The 18,513-nt window shown below is 39.5% G+C and overlaps 2 protein-coding genes across 2 annotated transcripts in view; both read left to right on the top strand.

Annotated features, from left to right (window-relative positions):
* The first annotated feature begins 2,021 nt into the window (after positions 1 to 2,021).
* admb (adrenomedullin b) lies at positions 2,022 to 5,622 on the top strand. Its single transcript, XM_038704979.1, has 5 exons — positions 2,022 to 2,129; positions 2,483 to 2,598; positions 3,580 to 3,714; positions 4,081 to 4,334; positions 4,687 to 5,622. Exons 2-5 carry the CDS (start codon positions 2,495 to 2,497, stop codon positions 4,728 to 4,730), a joined length of 537 nt encoding a protein of 178 aa, XP_038560907.1. The 5' UTR covers positions 2,022 to 2,129; positions 2,483 to 2,494; the 3' UTR covers positions 4,731 to 5,622.
* A 1,750-nt stretch (positions 5,623 to 7,372) lies between these two features.
* Positions 7,373 to 18,513, top strand: part of ampd3b (adenosine monophosphate deaminase 3b) — a 29,720-nt gene continuing 18,579 nt past the window's right edge. The window contains exon 1 of the mRNA XM_038705389.1: positions 7,373 to 7,565. The gene's annotated coding sequence lies outside the window, so the exon portion shown is untranslated. The remainder of the gene's footprint in view (positions 7,566 to 18,513) is intronic.

The raw sequence follows: 18,513 nt of genomic DNA, 5'->3' as shown, positions 1-18,513 counted from the left end.
CTGACCCCTGAATGTGGAAAACAATCACAGCTTCATCCACCCACTAACCAGACACCATACTGTCTTGATTTCACGTATGTGTCATGCAATTTAAAAGCTATTCTTGCAGCAACAATTCAAGGGGGGGCGAACTTGGCCTACTCTTATGGATAGAAAAAACATTTATAAAATCCATAGGCGGTCAGTTAGATTATAAACATGAGTACACTCTGTTTTGGAGTAATGAAATTCTACAGCATGAGACCATGCAAAACAGATACAGGGCGACTAATTTAGGAACGGGAAAGGATCATGTTAAAACACAGATGATTGAATCACCTTTTTGGCCCGTGTGTGTACCGTGTTGTTGCCATGACAGCACTGTGTGTATCTATTCAAAGCATCCAAATGCATTACTCATGTTCTTCTATAGAGATATGCAGCCTACGGACACGATGAGTATGATGTTTTTGGTTGTAATGTGGGCTGGGACTGCTGCTGTATGCAGGCCAGCACAAGTTGGAGGCAATTTTTTTAACAAACTGGGAAGGTCCACCATTACTTTTAATCTGTCAACTGTCATTGCCTGTTGATCTTAAGACCAGGACGTTCATTGTGCAAGTTAATAAGGGTTAGTCAAAGCGATTTGGTAGGGCGCTGTCACACTAGGTCCAGTACCAATGGAAAATAATTCAAATAATTGTCTTTTAGTTCTGGTCCGGTTCGTTAACACACTGTTGTTGTTTTTTTAAAGAAACGAACAAGTGACTGTCCTAAAATCATCATACATTTTTAAATCAAAACAACCTACTATCATGTGTTTTTTTGCGCAACCGTCAGTTAGTTGATGGTTAGTAATTTAACAATTAACACTGTAAAGCATCAGCATATTGTGGAGCGGTGGTTTAGTGGTTAGCACTGTCGCCTCACAGCAAGAAGGTCGTGGGTGTGGAGTTTGCATGGTGTCGGCGTGGGTTCTCTCCGCGTGCTCCGGCTTCCTCCCACCATCCAAAGACATGCAGGCTAGGTTAATTGGTATCTCCAAAATTGTCCTTAGGTGTGGTTGTCTGTCTATGTGTGGCCCTGCAATGGACTGGCAACCTATCCGGGGTGTACCCAACCTTTTGCCCAATGACAGTTGGGATTGGCTTCAGCCCCCCGCGACCCTGTATGCAGGATAAGTGCTTGACGAGGGATGGATGGACCTTTTTAGTATAGCGAGCCCTTTGCACTTTTGATGCTTCTCAGTTCTTCTCTGTGAAAATTATACTGTCACTAACGAGGAAGGAGACTTCAAGCTATTAATCTTTACACATGCAGAACACGCTGCACTTGTTTAGAAAGCTTGGAAGAAACTACCGGTGGGTGTACATAGCACTCTGAATGGTTCACAAGTTCAGTAAAAAGGACATGTTCCTATCCTTAAATTTACACATGCATGCAGTTGCCATAACAACACAGTGCAAATTTAAATATATTTAGCCTTTTGTAGTGCATTTAAAGTCACAGATGGCTAACCAAAAACACGTCTCCTTTAGAGTTAATGGAGCCATTAACATTTACACCCAACTTAACTGCCTTAAAGCATGCATGTCCAATGAACGCACTCTTATAACTCACAAAACAACCAGTTTCCAGACAAATATTAAAAGAAAAGACGTTTAAGATATTAAAATATGTACATGGACTTGGTGTTCATAAGTCTCTCATTTGCACAGCCAAAAATAAACCTTTTAAAGAGAAAGACAAAAATTGTTCAATTTACAAAACCCTGAAATGCACAAAACCAATTCTTTCAACACTTTGTCAAAGAAAATGGATGTTTTAAATTGATATTAAGATTTACACAAACTAATAAGCATTAGTCACGCCATTTTTGGGATTGCTGGCTCAATCATAATCTCCATCTGCATGTTTTTGGTTTGACTGTCTACATGTGGGGTGGACGGGGTTGACATGAACTGTCCCACAGTCCCTCCCACTGGGTCTGGCATTCAGGTACAGCTCCCTCCCTCCCTCTATAAAGCCTCTCATGTTAGCAGTGTAAACTTCAGACTTCAAGTCATGATAAACTCTTTACAGACCTGGAAAAAACACACTTGGTTGTGCATCATAAATTCTCTACATCAAGTTACAAGTTAGAAACTAAGGTAAGGGACTTTTTCCACAATTTTAATTTAAGTTTATCAATTATTTGTAAAAGATTTCTAAATAATTTCAGAATGTAAATTGATTTCCTGTCAAATTTGGGATAAGAGTTTCAAGGACTAGGTCATTTGTATGGAGTGATTTGGGGTGTACTGATGACTGGATGTTTCTTCAATAACCTGCCTTAAAATCCATTAATACTTTATTATGTATAATTGACAAACCAGCAGACTGTCACTCTTAACCACTCTTAACAAAGCTGTTGTGTAGCTACAAATGCTATTCAATCACCAGTAGTGGCAGCAGTTCAGAGCTAACATCCCAATCATAATTTCTTGATCTTTACCACTGACAGCTCCCAGACAAAATGAAACTAGCCCTGCAGACTGTCATCTGCTGCTGTGTTTTCACCACAGTCCTGCCGTTGGTAAAAGGTGCCACAGGGGAGCTCAACACCAGTCTGAAAAAAAGGTGAGCTGCTTGATCAACAAGCATTGCGAGAACATTGTGTTCATTCTATAAAAAAAAAAAAAGGCCTCATCATTCTGTCCTTTAACATTAAAAATCTGGATCAGGTGCTCGTCCTTAAGGACACAGGAGATATTTGCTGTCTCTAGTAAGTTAATGAGAACAAGTGAATATCCCAGTAAAGTCAAATATTTTCATTTTTGCTATTGCTTTGACATATACTGGATTTCTGAGGCTGGTATTCTAGTGATAGATATTTAAAAAGTTTTAAAAATATGAAAAGGTTATCTGCCATTGCCTTAATCACACAGAAACCAGATGTTGATAAGGATCCGTAAGTTGGTTATTACAGAATAGTGATCAAGATGTGTTGTGAGCAGGGCAGTATAGTGTTTTCTGATGGTTTAGAGACAAACTATGTCTCTAAACCAGTGGTTCTTAAAGTGGGGTCTGGGGACCCACAGTGGTCCCTGAAGGGGTTTCAGGGGGTCCCAAGCAAAAAGGGGAATCATTTATTTTCATTATTATTCTATACATAAGTAATACAATGAGATGAGACAATTTTTGTCAATTTAGGGGTCCTTGATGTGAAAAGATCTAAATTACCTCAAACATGGCTTTGGCAATTTCTTGTTACTCATTAGACATATATATATATATATATACACATACATACATACATACATACATACATACACACACACACACACACACACACACACACACACACACACACACATAATTACCTAATATCTGCAATTATGTTGGCCTGGCCGAAACAAGTAAAGATCGGCCTTCCTTCACGATAACTGATCAAAAAAAATTCTTGAAACTTCTTGAGCTACATTGGCATCAAATGAAACCATGTCACATTTTGGATGTTTGGTGCTGTCATATATATACTTTATGCCTGTACCCTACAATGTGTCTCTGTTACTTAGTGTCAGTTTCTGCAATCACAACCTCTTCTGTTCTTTGTGGCAGGCTTAGAGTATGGCTGCAGAGCCGTATGAAGAGAGACCTGCACAACAGCTTAGGGACAGACAATGAGTGGTACTCTGATGTCCACGTTGGACTACAGCAGGATGGGAATGCAAAAATTGTCTCACCTCCATCAAGGTAACAAGCTACATTTTTAGCCTATTTTGATAGCTGACAGCGTAGAAATACATAGGAAACATGTGGAGACAGAAAAGAGTATGAAATCAAGCAGGGGCATCACAGTTGTGGTGTGCCTCTTAACATTAGGCTACCAAAGCACTGGATTTATTAAGTGTTGGACAATGCAGCAGAAGCCATCTGATATCAAAGGATATCCAATTAATTGCAAATGAAAAAATCCTCCATATGAGAAAATAGATCTATTTAAGAAGGTGGGCAACTGAAGACTGTGGATAATCTATCCTCTATTGCACTGATCAATTTAGATACATTTAGATCAATTTTGATGAAAATAGATCATCAATGTTTCTTTTCCTTTTTCAGCTATGGGATATATCAGATATTGGCAAATATCAGACCCAGGAGGTCACCATCATCCAAATCCGTCTGCTACCTAATCACATGTTCATACCATGTACTGGTCGACAGACTGCAAGTTGCCAACAACATGCAAACACAGGCGGAAGCTCCAAAGCACAAGATAGGCAAGTCAGGCTACGGACGGCGCCGCCGCTCACTCCAGGATGTCACACAGCTTGTACTCCAGACCGGAAGACAAAGACAGAGCACTGAAGCTGGTCAGCGAGTCCACAGACACAAAAGTACACGCACAGTGGCCTAAGACAGGAATGGAAAGGCAAAGGAGAATCCTTGTTGGGGTTATTTGCACACAGCAAAAGATGATAAGTTTCCCCAAAGGTTTTATTCCAAATATTTACAACTAGATTGCAGAAAGAACTGCTGCAACATCTATACAGTCAATCTCAGGAAGATTTGCTGAGGTCACTAGACGAAAGCGAGGTTCCAATAATAGATGCTGTTTATGCATGCTTAGGTGCAGGTTTCAGTGTGTCTGAACAAGTGTGTGGCTTACGGAAGAATTCAAGTCAGACCTGTGCAACTTGACAAGAATGTCTGTCTCTTCTTCAGCTTCCAAAGTGAGCTTGGCAGCAGAAACAGAAGACAATCCCTGAAGATCTTTGACATAACCGTGAACTGAGGAGGACCCAAGGCCAAGACGGGGGAGGATTTTAAAATCAAGAAACTGACATTACTGCACCCCAAACTGCAACAAGCAGGATCATTTCACATGTGAACTGTATGTGGTGAACTGCTTGTTAAGTGCAATTCATACAAAATATGCCTATGTATTATCAGCTTGTATTTAAGGATCTATAAAGCTACCTTATATTTAAGCATACAAGTATATTTTTATACAGCCAAAATACATAGTTTTATTTTGGATTTTAACTTCAATGAAGTATGTATCTTAACTGTGCAAATACATATATTGTCCTATATTCTTCATGTTAAGTCTCTAATAACTGTGTTATGCCTTATACCAATTGTCTTAAAATAATAGTGACGATTTATTGGAAATTAATCATATTAGAGATGTTTTGTTGCCATATATGCCTTTCACCATCCAAAACAAATCCAAACATATGTCTTTCAAACAGTGCAAAGAAGTCATGAAGTATTTGACTCTGGAAGCCATCGAAAGTGATGAGTCTCTTAATGCAATGAATTTGAAGGACTGATGAGCTAATGAAAGTGTTGTGCTGCCATCTAGCTTTATAGTAGACAACATGTAACAAACTCTGGCCAAGCGGTTCAAAAATCAATGCAGCTTCAACAAAGCACTTACTGTGGTTTTGCTAAATGTTTTATCTTAAAAGCCTTAGTTTTGAAATGTATCTGCTTTAGAATGCAATAAATCCCAATTTACTCATAATTTAGCTGAACTTGACATGGTATAAGATAACATGATTTATGTCTTGTGGTGGACGTGGCAGGAATTGTAATAGTTTTCAGGTGGCTGTGGAGTTCTTGTTTTTGAAATAAATGAATGAATGCAAAAAAGAGGCTCATGGGCAACATAGTATATGTAACTTACCATTTCACAATGGTATGTGTAATAAAATGATTAAATCCTGAGTTTTATAAAGTCCAAAATATGTGAACCAATGGGGTACATTCCATTCTAAATATAGTACATCATCTGCACTGTCTCAAAGAAACACATGTGCAGAAATTAAATTAAAATTGTGTAATCACGGCATTTCAACAAAATCAATTATCTTTTGGCAAAGATAATCCAAGTTTTGATGAATGGAGAGAATCTCACGCAAATGAGGACTAAATATAGACATTCATCACTGTGGAATTTGACCTCCACTGATAGTGTGCAGAGTGGTCATGCTCTGCTAAAATTACAAAGAATGTTGTCATAAATCTGGTTATTTTCATTTAAATGTCAAAACCTCCCCGTTGGAGTATAATATTATATAAAATGTATGTCTTTATGACTTTGCAGAATTTTATTAGCTATCCAGAACTATTTTTGCTCAACTGAACAATCAGCTATCTCCCACTCATCATTAGAGGTAGGCAGATAAATCTGACATGGTGATATATCAGCCGATATTAGCTTATTACCAATATATCGGTATTAGTGTATATCTGCCAATAAGTAACAAGAAATTGCAGTACAGAAAATCTAAGTTAGGTTTGGGGTAGTTTAGAAACGGTCTCAATTATACAGTTTGTCCATCAGAGAGCACGGAGAACTACAAAAGGTACATATCTTGGTCACAATTCTTTAAAAGAAGAAAAATCTTAGGGATCCATTTTAAGACTTTTTGTTTATGCTTTGCGTATTGGCCTTAGAAATCCAGTATCACTTGGGCCACAAGTGTGGCATAAATGATTTTTCCCAGTTGTGTGCTTATACGTAAGGTCTGCATGGCACATACTGAACTCCCAGAGAAATTGCTGATGTGATTTTAATTGGCACTGCACTACTTTGAAAACTGTACTTGTAAAATCAACCCTTTTAGGGAGGAGGAACCAGGTGAACAATGATATTCACTCAGGTGGCAAGTCTATAATGCAAATGTAATTTTATTGGGAAGCCAGTAGAAAGCAACAAGAAACATTGTGTGTGTACATAATGTAGTTGATGTTTTTAGACCACATAGCCAACAACTCTTTGCAAACACTTAATATTAATAACTTTATCTCTGTAGTCTAATCAGAATATTTTATATGTAACAGTGTATCTAACACAATGATATAAAATACTAATAATAATAATATTCAAGAAATATTGTAAAAATGGAAAAGTTAAGGCATAAATTTACAGAATTCAAATTCAGATCAAGCCATCCAACGGCCCTGAGAGGAATTTCCTTTACTGTCCAGATGGTGGTGGTGTAAGCCTTATTGCACCACTCTAGAACCACCAGCTTGCACAGGATACTTTAAGTAGCCCACTAACAAATGTGTACAGTTGAGGTTTATTAGCATTCATTTGCCTACGGTGACTGAAAAGCTACTGTACTGTAATTAGATAAGAATTGAGGGTCACATTCCAGCAGCACAAAACAATATCCAGGCAAATTTTTTCTGAATAATACTATCCGACACAGGTCTTTTAGCACATTTTTTGTGCAATCATGTCCTCAAAAAAACTGACACAGACACTTTGCCTGTACAATGACCTGCACATACCTCATGAATAAACAAAGAAGGGTGTGGCCTATACAGTTTCCATCTCAAAGTGACAGTTCTGGTGCACAGACAAGCTTCCTCCAGCACTTCCTCTTTTCACTGAACAACACTCACTTCCTCAAACTCATTTTGAGCGCTCATTTCATGCATTTAAAGTGCACTCCCATTAAATTAGTCCCGACTGGCAGTGGGCTGTGCCTCTGCATTCTAGAAGAGGACAAGACAGGACTTGTCTTCTGTCCTTTTAAGAGTCTCTACAGTCCGAAGTCCCAACATTGTGCACAACCCTTCAAACCGTAAGTACACTGTTATCACAATGATTCTTTCCACCAGAGTTTAACTGTTTTCTCTTCCTGGGCTCTTCTTTTGTCACATCTCATCTTTTTCATCACTCTTGCATATTGTCTAGGGATGGGGATCATTAATTTTTATTGATATCGATACCCTTATTGAGACTGCTTAACAATCCGATTTTTTATCGATACCACAATCGATACTTTACTATTATTTAGTGATGGTTATTTGTTAAGACCAGACCTAACTGGCATGAGGTAGGCCTGCACGGTATGAGGAAAATATTCAATGTGCCATAACATTATATATTAAGATGACATATCACTTGCAATAAATAAACATATATACAAGTGTACATATTAACTGCCTGGTTGTTTTTAATTTAATATTTTAAATACAGCTAAATGTTGTTTCTAGACAACAGCAAAGTAACTCAATAACTTTATCTGACATCACAAGTAGTGAGTGACGTTTAGAAAGAACATCAGTCTGCATCAGTCCCTCCTCGTCTCTCCTGGCTGCAGGTAAGGTTACCAGGTAGAAGGAGGAGCGGCTGGTTTGTCTCAGCCAGCAGCTGAGCTGTCAAGACGACAGACCAGTCTGTGCTCCAGACAGTCAGCTGTCTATTTAGCTTGTTAACATTTGGCTAATGCCAAGCTAGCGTTAGCTGTGTTTGTATAAAACATACAGGATGAGATACTGAGGACAGAGATGATTTAATTAACCATTTCTACATGTTTAACGTTACCTTACAGACAGGTGTATAGATAAAGTATTGTCTTTTTACTTGCGAAGGTTTTATTGCACGTACTTACAGTAACGAGTGTAGCTGTCATCAACTAACGTTACAGTAGTTTGGAGCTAACTTAACCCTCACCGTATTCCACCGCGACGGCGCAGCCTCTCGCTCTGCTGCTGCCGCGGTGTGTGTGTAGGAGCCGACAGGGAGCAGGCAGAGACTGCAGCCTGATGATTTTCTTATACTTATATATTTCACATTAAATTAGTTTTGAGCTCGAGACATAACGTTACATCATAAGTCTCGATAGCAGTATCGATAAGCTCGAACCTTATTGATTTTCGGGGTTTTGAGAAATTTTGGATCTCGATCCCCATCCCTAGTTCTGTCTAGCACTTGGCCCTACCTATGTGGTATCTGGTGACTAAAGTACCGTCGCTGTATTCTGCTAAAGATGCACATTTCTAAGTAGTAGTATCTGTTTACCAGATCAGAAAGCATCTAGGAGGTATCAGAATAGAATCATTAGAATATTTCAAAGAAAAACAGTTACAGTTGTACTTTGGTCAACACTGCAGCCTCACACCAAAAATATAGTGAGCTTTTATTTCTCAGACTATTCTTGTGCTCTTTTTTCCGCATAGTCCAAAGACAAGCCAGGTACAGGAGAGACAGATACATTTACTTTAGTTCAGACAACTAAAACAATTTTATTACAGTTTGGGAAACAGTTAAGATATGGTAAAATAAAAAAATCAGAAAAAAAGGTTACCTCAATTTTTTTGAATTAGCCTAATAAATTTGTAATAATAATATAATAATAAAAGCTTAAAAGAACTACAGTCCCTTCTGTTATCTTTGTGATAACACACTTTCACACATTCTGAATATGCACAGTCATTCTTTGCGTGCCACATTAGAACCAAATAAACTAAATAAGGAAGCATCTTGCAGCTGCAATGTCACTTATTTCAGATAAAATACTGACAACAAATAGCCATGCACTCAGCTGAACAATTCAACTCTGATGATAATACACAGTACCAGCTGTTATCACAAACAAGTACACTTGACCAAACTTTAACATGGCAAGCTAAATTATGGCCCCAGTGTATTGAATTATCAGGCCAGGACCTGCTGTGCAGGTTTCCCCACAAATGCTTTAAGCCTCAACACAAAGAAATGACTGCTGCCCTACTAGGTGGAGAAGTCATCCAAGGAACTGGTCTATTGCATCATGACTGCTTTCTTCATGTTTACATTCCATGATGTGAGAGACATCCTGGGATTGGAAATGACTCATGTCAAGGCTAAGACATGCAGATCTCATAAGGAGATAGCTGTGCTGCTGCGACATTAAAGCATCAGTTATTGCCCACTAGAAAAACTTCTAAACCAGCGGTTCCCGAAGTTTGGTGCGTACACCCCTGGGGGTGAGTGCTGCCTCTAGGGGTTGTGAGACAGAAAAAATGTAAAGCTGATGTAGTAGTGTAATCACTACAACAGTTATTTTTTGTTGAATTTTTCATGAAATAAAAACTTGAAATGAAAACTTACCTTTTTAAATTTAATTTAAAACTAAAAACGTTATTATGCGGGGAACAGACTGTGATTCTTACTGCTGAATCATTAATAGCAGAGAGCATGGAGCTTTTAGTCTTATTATAATAATAATAATCATAATCATCATCTGTAGCCATTTTGCTACAATTACGCTTCACACAACAGCTGTGGCTGTGTTTGCAACCTGACCTTTCTTTTTTACGTGAGAGGGAAGAATTTAGAAAGTTGAGTGGCGCTACGGAGAGCTCCCAGCTGCAGTAGTGTATGGATCATGCATAATATTCATCCAGAATGATCATGAACCGTTCACAGTGCGTCGGCACCAGAGAGGGATTGGGGCGGATCCATAATGAGAGAGAAATATAGAAATTAATGTCAATAAAGCAGGCAGTCAATATTTTAGAGACCCCCTAAAATATCACAAATCATGCTTTTAGAGGAGCTGATGTCTTATTAAGGGGACCTAAGCTCCCCAGTAGTTTGCACCCTGTTCACGCTGGTATAACACAGACAATACGCTGCTTGTCATCATAGAAACAGATCTTAAGATTTTGATGTTTATTGCACCTTCAGTAATACTGGCTGCCTTCTTTTCAACACACAGCTCTGCTGCTCACTGGAGCACAGTGTTGATAGGCTATTAATTGCGACGTGTAACCAATCAAAGCAAATAAGTAAAAATACAACCACCAAGCGCCAAATGCAGGTAGATTTTCCGTTTGGCGTCTAAATGTCGGAAGGCTACCCATCACATTGGCGGGTAAACGTATTCGGTACAAAATCGCCATCTTTTTGACCGTAGCTAACAGCAGATCAGCAATGTTTTTTGTTGTGTGTCGCCCTTAAATTGGTCTCCGCTGTACCAAGGGATCTAAAATCGTGTAACACATGGATTACTGTGTGTATTCACTAGTTGTTGTTTACAGGGCTTAAAGCAAGACATTTTTCTGTGCCTGAAATGTGTTCGGCAAGACTGTAACTTTGTGTTGAAAACTGACGGGGACATAGGGACTCAGATTAGGGTTCTGACATACACATAGCTCACGAAACATAAAGAAACACAATTCTGGAGTCACAAGAAAAAGACAAGAAGATAATTGTACACTGGTTTGATAAAACGTTCAATGTGGAAATATATGAAGGGGGGTCGGGGGGTCCTCCCCCAGAATATTTAGAGCATTAAACAGTTCATTTCCTGCATTCTGGTAACATTTTCTGCCACCACCTATAATCAGTGCTTGAAGTGGAAAATATAGGTGCTGGGCAATATGGCTGAAAATGTTATTGATGTTACAATAAAACATTTCACATGATTCAACATCGATTATTCTTATGATAAATGTTATTATAAGGCAGATTTTTGCTCCTGAGTGAAAGTTGAAGAAACCAGATGGTTAATTGTGGTTTTAAACTATTTTTATTGTCATAACAAACACTTAATGCCAAACAGTGGATCCAGTGTTTCCCATACGTAGTGTTGTAGTCAAGACCGCCCAAACCGAGACCAAGTCAAGACCAAGACCAGAGTTTATTGAGACCAAGACTTTTAGGGGCTGAGAGCAGTCGAGACCAAGACCGAAATAAGGCGAGACCAAGTCAAGACCAAGACCAGTTCCCTGCATTGTATGGCACACAATAAAATGTGGAACAAGATCATAGGTACTTCACAAATTCATCAGAAAGATCTACATTCCCATTAAAAAACCCACATACAAACACTAAGAGCTGAAATCAACATAAGCATTGCAGGGAGGGGTGACAGTCATTAATTAGGGTTATTGGTTGCATTTGAAGCAATATGTTTTACTTCCAATCAAAGTTAGGATGTTAACAAATCAGACAATGCAAAAGAAATCTACTGATAGTCCTAAAGTTATGGTCTTACTCAATATCCAAGACTGAGTACAAATGTGGTCGAGTCCAAGACGAGACCAAGACCATCAATATGTGGTCTTAAGACCGGTCTTGAGTACTACAACACTACCCATACATTCATTTAATTCTGGCGGCCCGCCACAATATCAACACTGACCGCCACATATTGATTTTCAAATTATAAATTTTTTTACTAGGCCTATTTAAAATGGTATTTGATTGCAGAGCGCCGTAGCGCATTCACGCAGCACATCCTCTCGCTCATCCCTCCCTCTCTCCCCCTCTTGAACACCACTGCACAAATCTGTCCAACACAACGCTGTCAGACGCCCAGCTTAAAAAAAGTTATTAGCAAGCACGTAAGGAGCCTAGCTAATAAGAAGAGCGAAGTTAACGTTAGAATACAGCTGCATTGTCAAGGTAAGCACATTGTTTATAACTGGTGCCACAGTTACACTGTCATTCTGTGGTAAACACTGGGATCACCTAACAAATATGAGGTAAAACATTCAAAACAATTATGATTAAGTTAATTTCAATTTTAATTAATTAATATTTTTTTCAGTCCCTTTTCCTCAACAAAGTGCTGATTTGTTTGTGATTCAAATTAATTAAATCAAACACTTATTAAACATTTGTTATATTGTTATTGTAACCGAGCGGTTATTAGTTTGCCTATACTTTTTATGTGGTTACCAAAATAACAACACGGAGGTTCCGCTTACAAAAAGAAACGTATTTTTCAACCTCATTTCAGCAACACTGCTTAAAAAAAAACAAAAAAAAAACATTTTTAATATCAGCAGTCACTTGTTGGCCAAAACACACCCAAACAGAAAATGTGACATGACACAGAAAACAATGATGCACAGCACCCACAAAAAAAAGGCACAGTCCCAGCAAAGTATGCCCCATTAATCTCTACCGTATACCAGAGGTGGCTGATACGCTCTAGCCGTTAGACACACCCAAGCTAAATGAACCACACCAGTGAGGGAATGCATTAACCCACATGAACCCAGTACAACATGTCACTGCAACATGGAACATCAATAGCATGTTAAATCAATTACTTGTAACTGACAAAGTTCTGGAAACAAACTGGTTGGTTCACAACTCTGCCAGCACGAGAGACAGTCCCTGAACCACCTGTGGCCAGAAGCTCCTCTGCACCACAATCCACATCCAGCAACCCCTTGTCCAGCAGCGAGGGAGCGTGAAGAGAAGTCAGGGGACAACACAAAAAAAACTTGGAGGCCTCAGCAGTGTGTGTGGGGTTTCAGTCTATCATAATGGATCACCTGCTCCTGTCCAGCAGTGGTCAGATGATCACCAATACAATAGGTGAGTCCTGGCACCCCCTGAGACTCCAACACTGGCATAACCCTGTAAGGGTCCCTCCAGTGGAGAGCAGGTTTCATGCGCTCCTCAGCAGGATTATGCAGCCAGGCTGGTGGCGGACAGCCGCATCATGGTATAGTTTTTGTCCCTCATGGGCGCTAACACCCCACTGCCATGCGGCATGCGCCACTGAAAGCAGTCTCCAGCCTCCCCATCAGAGAGGTCACAAAGTCAGCATGAGAAAAATGCAAGTCTGAATGCCCCAACCGAGAGAGCACCAAAACATCCACCGAGACCTGGGCTCCCCTGGAGCACAGAGGCGAGCAGAGGGGTTAGCTTGAAAACAGTTACCAGAAAATGTCTTTGCCGAAATGCCTCCTGCCAACACTCCTTCACTGCAGAATAGTCGGCTTGCACATCCGCTGGCAGGCTTGGTCAGTCGTGTCGGCAAAATCCCCGCCAGTTCATAATCACAGTCGCCTCCGACGCCGTCGACCAGCACCTTTCACAGCGTCCCAGCAGGGAAAGCTGTGTTTCTCCGCTCCTGCGAAGGACGTCGGCAGTTCAATCCTCACACGTTGCTTGCAAATGGCCTTTCCCCGCAGTCCACGGGGGTCCTCGTCCTACATCCACATCTTGCCAGGTGTTATTGCCTTCATGCATTTAATTCTTGTCTACCCTTACGGACTACAACCACACAGACCAACATCAAATCTCCGACTTGTGCTAGCTGAACACTGTACAAAGTGAAGCTATGCGCGTGTTAGCAGTGGCTAGCGTCAGCTAACTAGCTGAAACTTTTACAAACTACCTTGACAGCAAAACGACCACCGATGCCACCAATGTAACCGAGCGGTTATTAGTTTGCCTATACTTTTTATGTGGTTACCAAAATAACAACACGGAGGCTCCATTATCTGAACCAAGATATATACCACTAAAACGCATTATTATTTCAATAAATACACACGGACTGCTGTTGCGTCGCTTTATATTAGCCTAACTACAGCTAGCATGTAAACATAGCCAGGAAGTGCCATTCCCCTTTCTTTCAGTATACACCGACACCGAGACACCAATTGTGCAGAGGAAGACCGGTGCTTTACACACCTAACACGCCACAGTTAAAACATATGCAAGAATATTTTCCACAGACATCTTTATATATTGTCGAATACAAAAGCGCCTCGCGCCGGAGAACTTTAAGCCCTGTGTTCATGTTCATTTCAGGTTTCTTGTTTTTGATTGGCGTAGATATGTTATGGGGTGGGCGTTAGGGGATAGGAGTCGGGAGCAATCAAGCCGTGCTTGGAGTACCTGGAGTGTTTTTCGCATTTAGCTAGCTACCACCGGTAACCTGCGTGCCTGTCAACCCTCCCGTTTCCCACTGACTTCTTCCGTATTTTACCTTCTTCCGGTATCCTCCCATTAAAATATTTCCCCGTACATTTCCCGTTTATTTATACCCGCTGTTTGCCACAAAATGATTTACGATATGCGAGTAAAAACTTCAACCTACAGTGATTTTTGTGCATGAAAAGTAGATTTTTTGTTAGTACTTAGCATAAATAAATGTAGAATGTTTTCTATTACAAAGATTTATTATTAAATTTGCTTCAGATTTCAATCTGGTGTCTTTTTTTAAGTTTGTATTCGACAGAATACCTTATAATCTCAATAAACAGTACTGAAAGAAATGTTTACCTGACATAAAAAGGCAAGTTATTATTTTGGCCCGTGGATTTATTATTATTTTTTGTTTTTTATCTATCAGTACCATTGGCAGGTGAGCCAAAAATTTCCACTCCTGTATACATATATATAAAAGCAAATCTAGAGAGAGTGGGTTTGGGGGTGCAGCAACCCGGTCAAGAGGTAGAAGGGGGTGTGTTGCCTAAAAACAGGGGAACAAATTATACAGGAAATTCCAAAACCTTCAGTATTTAAAGTGAAACTGTCTCAATCAACTGACTGGCTTTCTACTTTCTTACTCTTACAAGTCACATATCAGCTCAGTTGCACACTTTTTCATTAATCAGACAACCAACATCAAACACGGTTTAGTCACAATTATGGGCAGGGGTAAAATGTTATTTATGTCTTGATGTCCAGCCAAAGCCCAGAGAACTGAACCCTCAAACTTTCACTGTTGCCTGAATGATCATCACAAGCACAAGGGCTCCAAAGGCTGTATGAGGATTGAGACAGCACTTTGGGAAAACACAAGATACATGGGCATTACATGCATTTCTGTGAAACAATTAAATGCAAGGCTTCTATTTTATATGTAGGTCAACCAAGTTGTACGTTGGTTATTCAACAGGGGAAAAAACCACGCCTTACTTCCTGCTACGCGCCTATAAAACTTGTTCTTCCCAGGCCAGCTCTTTTATTTAGTTTAAGGCGAGGCAAGGCAAGTTTATTTGTATAGCACATGTGATCAAAAAGGCAATTCAAAGTGCTTTACATAAAACATAAAAGCATCAGGGAATTAAAAAAAGCATTGAAATACAACTTTTAAAATAGTTCATTAGAAAGTAAAAACAGGATAAAACAGGACAGAAAAAGGTTACAATGCAGTATAAGTTATCAATCTACAGCCTTTAATTTGATTCACTTAAAGGCAGTGGTAAAAAACAAGTCTTCATTCTTGATTTAAAAGAACAGGCCTGCAGTTTTCTGGGAGTTTGTTCTAGATATTAGTGGCATAAAAGCTGAATGCTGCTTCTCAATGTTTAGTTTTGACTCAGGGGACAGAAAGCAGACCTGTCCCAGGCGACCTGAGAGGTCTGGATGGTTCATAACATTGCATAAAATCAGCAATGTATTTTGGTCCTAAACCACTGAGTGCTTTATATATAGTCTATGTTTATTAACCAACAGCAGTATTTTTAAATCAATTCTTTGACAGACAGGAAGCCAGTGTAAAGACCTCAGAACTGGAGTGATGTGATCCACTTTTTTTTGGTCTTAGTGAGGAGTTTGATCGATTTTTTAGGGAGACCTGTAAAGACACCGTTACAGTAGTTGAGACTACTACAGATAAATGCATGGACAAGTTTTTCCAGTGCCTGCTGAGACATAAGTACTTTAATTCTTGATAAATTCTTCAGGAGATAGTAGGCTGACTTTGTTATTGTCTTAATGTGACTGCTAAAATTCAGGTCTGAGTCCATGACTACACACTTCTGTCTTGGTTTGTGGTCTGACTGAAACCGAGCGCTGACTTTTAACCGTTCTTTCTTGGTACCAAAAACAATGACTTTAGAAGAAAGAAGAAAGAAGAAAATTCTGGAACATCCAATTGTGGATTTGTTCAATACAGTTACTCAGCACTTGTATGGGATCATAGTCAGTCTATGTGTCATCTGCATAATTATGGTGACATATTTTGTTGTTTTTCATATTCTGAGCCAGTGAAAGCATGTAGCATCCTTTTTGTTAGCTCAGATGTGTGATTACCTAGACACAAAGTATTCCTTTAAGTAGGATTCAAACCAGTTTAAAGAATTTTTCATTTCCAATGCAAAAACAAAATAAAGACTTTTCTTGATAGAAGAGAAATTAAAATTGTTTTGCTCTAAATTGTATTCTTACAGTTAAAAAAACACGGATTTCTCTCATTACATAGAAATAATTCTAAAAACCAGTTCCAATATGAATCAAAATTTTCAAACTGAATATAAGGATACATGATGGGTAAAAACACTGTAATGCAGTGTAGAACATGTATGTCTGCTGCTGATTTTGACTTACTGAGAGCCTTGTGTGTGTCATGAGGACTTTGTGCATGTAATAGGTTTGCAAAATGAAAAAGCCCCAAGTCCAGCCCAAAGTGAGTTCCCTTCTCCCACAGAAAACACTGCTCTGAACTGCCTGGACACAGCTTGTTTGTAGTCCACTGACACGCCCTCAAAAACACCGGTGGAAAAACACTGAGCTGCAGCACACACCTCTCCGCTCCCTTCCAAACACTAGTTACCCTCCGGGCTGTCAATGGACATAAAGTTGTTACTGTGATGTAGAGACAGTACACAGTTATAACTTTATGGATGAAAGTTGCATTTGTTACAGGTTAATAACTCACCACTAGGGTTGGGCGATGTCAACAAAATTACCATCGGACAATGTCTACAAGGAAACTTCAGGATGGATGATGTCATCGGGCGAGCATGTGCAGGGGGACAGCGGCCATCTTATGTGCATGTACTCTCGGACAGACTTCACAAAAACTGTGGATGTGCTCGGTGTGGTGTTTGTCCCGGCCCCTCCTGCACTGTGATTGGACAGCTGGGTAAAAAGTGACAGTGACGAGCGCAGAATTTTTCCCCAAAGTTGAACATTTTTCAACTCTCGGCAACCAGAAAAAAAAAAAAACGCTCAGAACTCAGCGCCCAGTGCAGAAAAGACGCTCAGCGCCTCGTCACACTCCTGGCATTTTCACCAGCTAGTAAAAATGCGGCGCTCCCATTGGAATGAATAAAAAAAAAAAAAAAAGAGGTTTTTTGGCAACTTAACACTTATGCAACATGAAACATTTCTCAAATGCACTGCATATATCTGTTATTTTAGAACACAGGCTGCCTTCTGCTCCTGCTTTCACTTTTTATCAATCTGAATCTTTCACAACCGCAGTACCAGCCAGACTTAACCTAAATACAGAGCCGAGAACCCCACCCCCTCCCCCAACCATGTTCCACTACCCTCAGGTGTACTTCCTGAGAACCTAAAATATGATACTGTGGTTTTCTGTCAATATTCTAAGTTTGATGTTTATCTACTACTATTTAACGTAATGTTGCACATGCTGCAACAGAATCCGAGAACCTCATAGTTGTAGTGTGAGGACCAGGCAGTTAGGCATGAGCAGTCAAGACGGAAAGTCAAAAGTAAGGGTTTTTTTTACAAAAAATCATTACAACAAAATAAAGGTAAAGTTTTGGGCCTACAAAAGAGGTCAAATAAACAAACAATAACTAAAGCTCTGAACATAAGAGACTCAAAAATACAACTGACCTACTACATAAGAAACAAAAGAGACTTATATATTGGCTGATCAGACCAATTTTGACACACAGGGGAAGACTAACAACAACAGCACTACTACATAACTACAAACAACAACAAAACCTACCTAAAAACTTATTCCAAAAGAAATGTACTTTTACTTAACCTAACTCAAAATACTCAAATATAATATAAATCTAAACCCCAAGATATCTAAAGAGAGAATAAAGCCACCTCCCTGGACATAACAAGCAGTGGTAGTGTCCAATTAGGCCACCTCTCCTATAAAGCTGCTCCTGCTCCAAGCGCCAACCCTTTAAGCCAGCAGACTTCCTGGATCTCTCCCAGGTGTGGCATCCAACACTGGTAAGCTCAGAAACAAAATTATACAAACAAAATGACAATCCAAAAGTAACTAATGGTGC

The sequence above is a fragment of the Micropterus salmoides genome, unplaced genomic scaffold (assembly GCF_014851395.1).
Source record: "Micropterus salmoides isolate LMB-PRFRI ecotype aquatic unplaced genomic scaffold, ASM1485139v1 Ms_hic_scaffold_8, whole genome shotgun sequence".
Taxonomy (NCBI): domain Eukaryota; kingdom Metazoa; phylum Chordata; class Actinopteri; order Centrarchiformes; family Centrarchidae; genus Micropterus; species Micropterus salmoides.
This window is presented reverse-complemented; position numbering and strand designations above follow the sequence as displayed.

Excerpts from the sequence above, each read along its gene's own strand:
- admb (XM_038704979.1), top strand. The coding sequence starts at position 2,495 with ATGAAACTAGCCCTGCAGACTGTCATCTGCTGCTGTGTTTTCACCACA. Across the intron at positions 3,715-4,080 it reads ATTGTCTCACCTCCATCAAG|CTATGGGATATATCAGATAT; the intron begins GTAACAAGCTAC and ends TTCCTTTTTCAG. Across the intron at positions 4,335-4,686 it reads AAGACAGAGCACTGAAGCTG|CTTCCAAAGTGAGCTTGGCA; the intron begins GTCAGCGAGTCC and ends TCTCTTCTTCAG.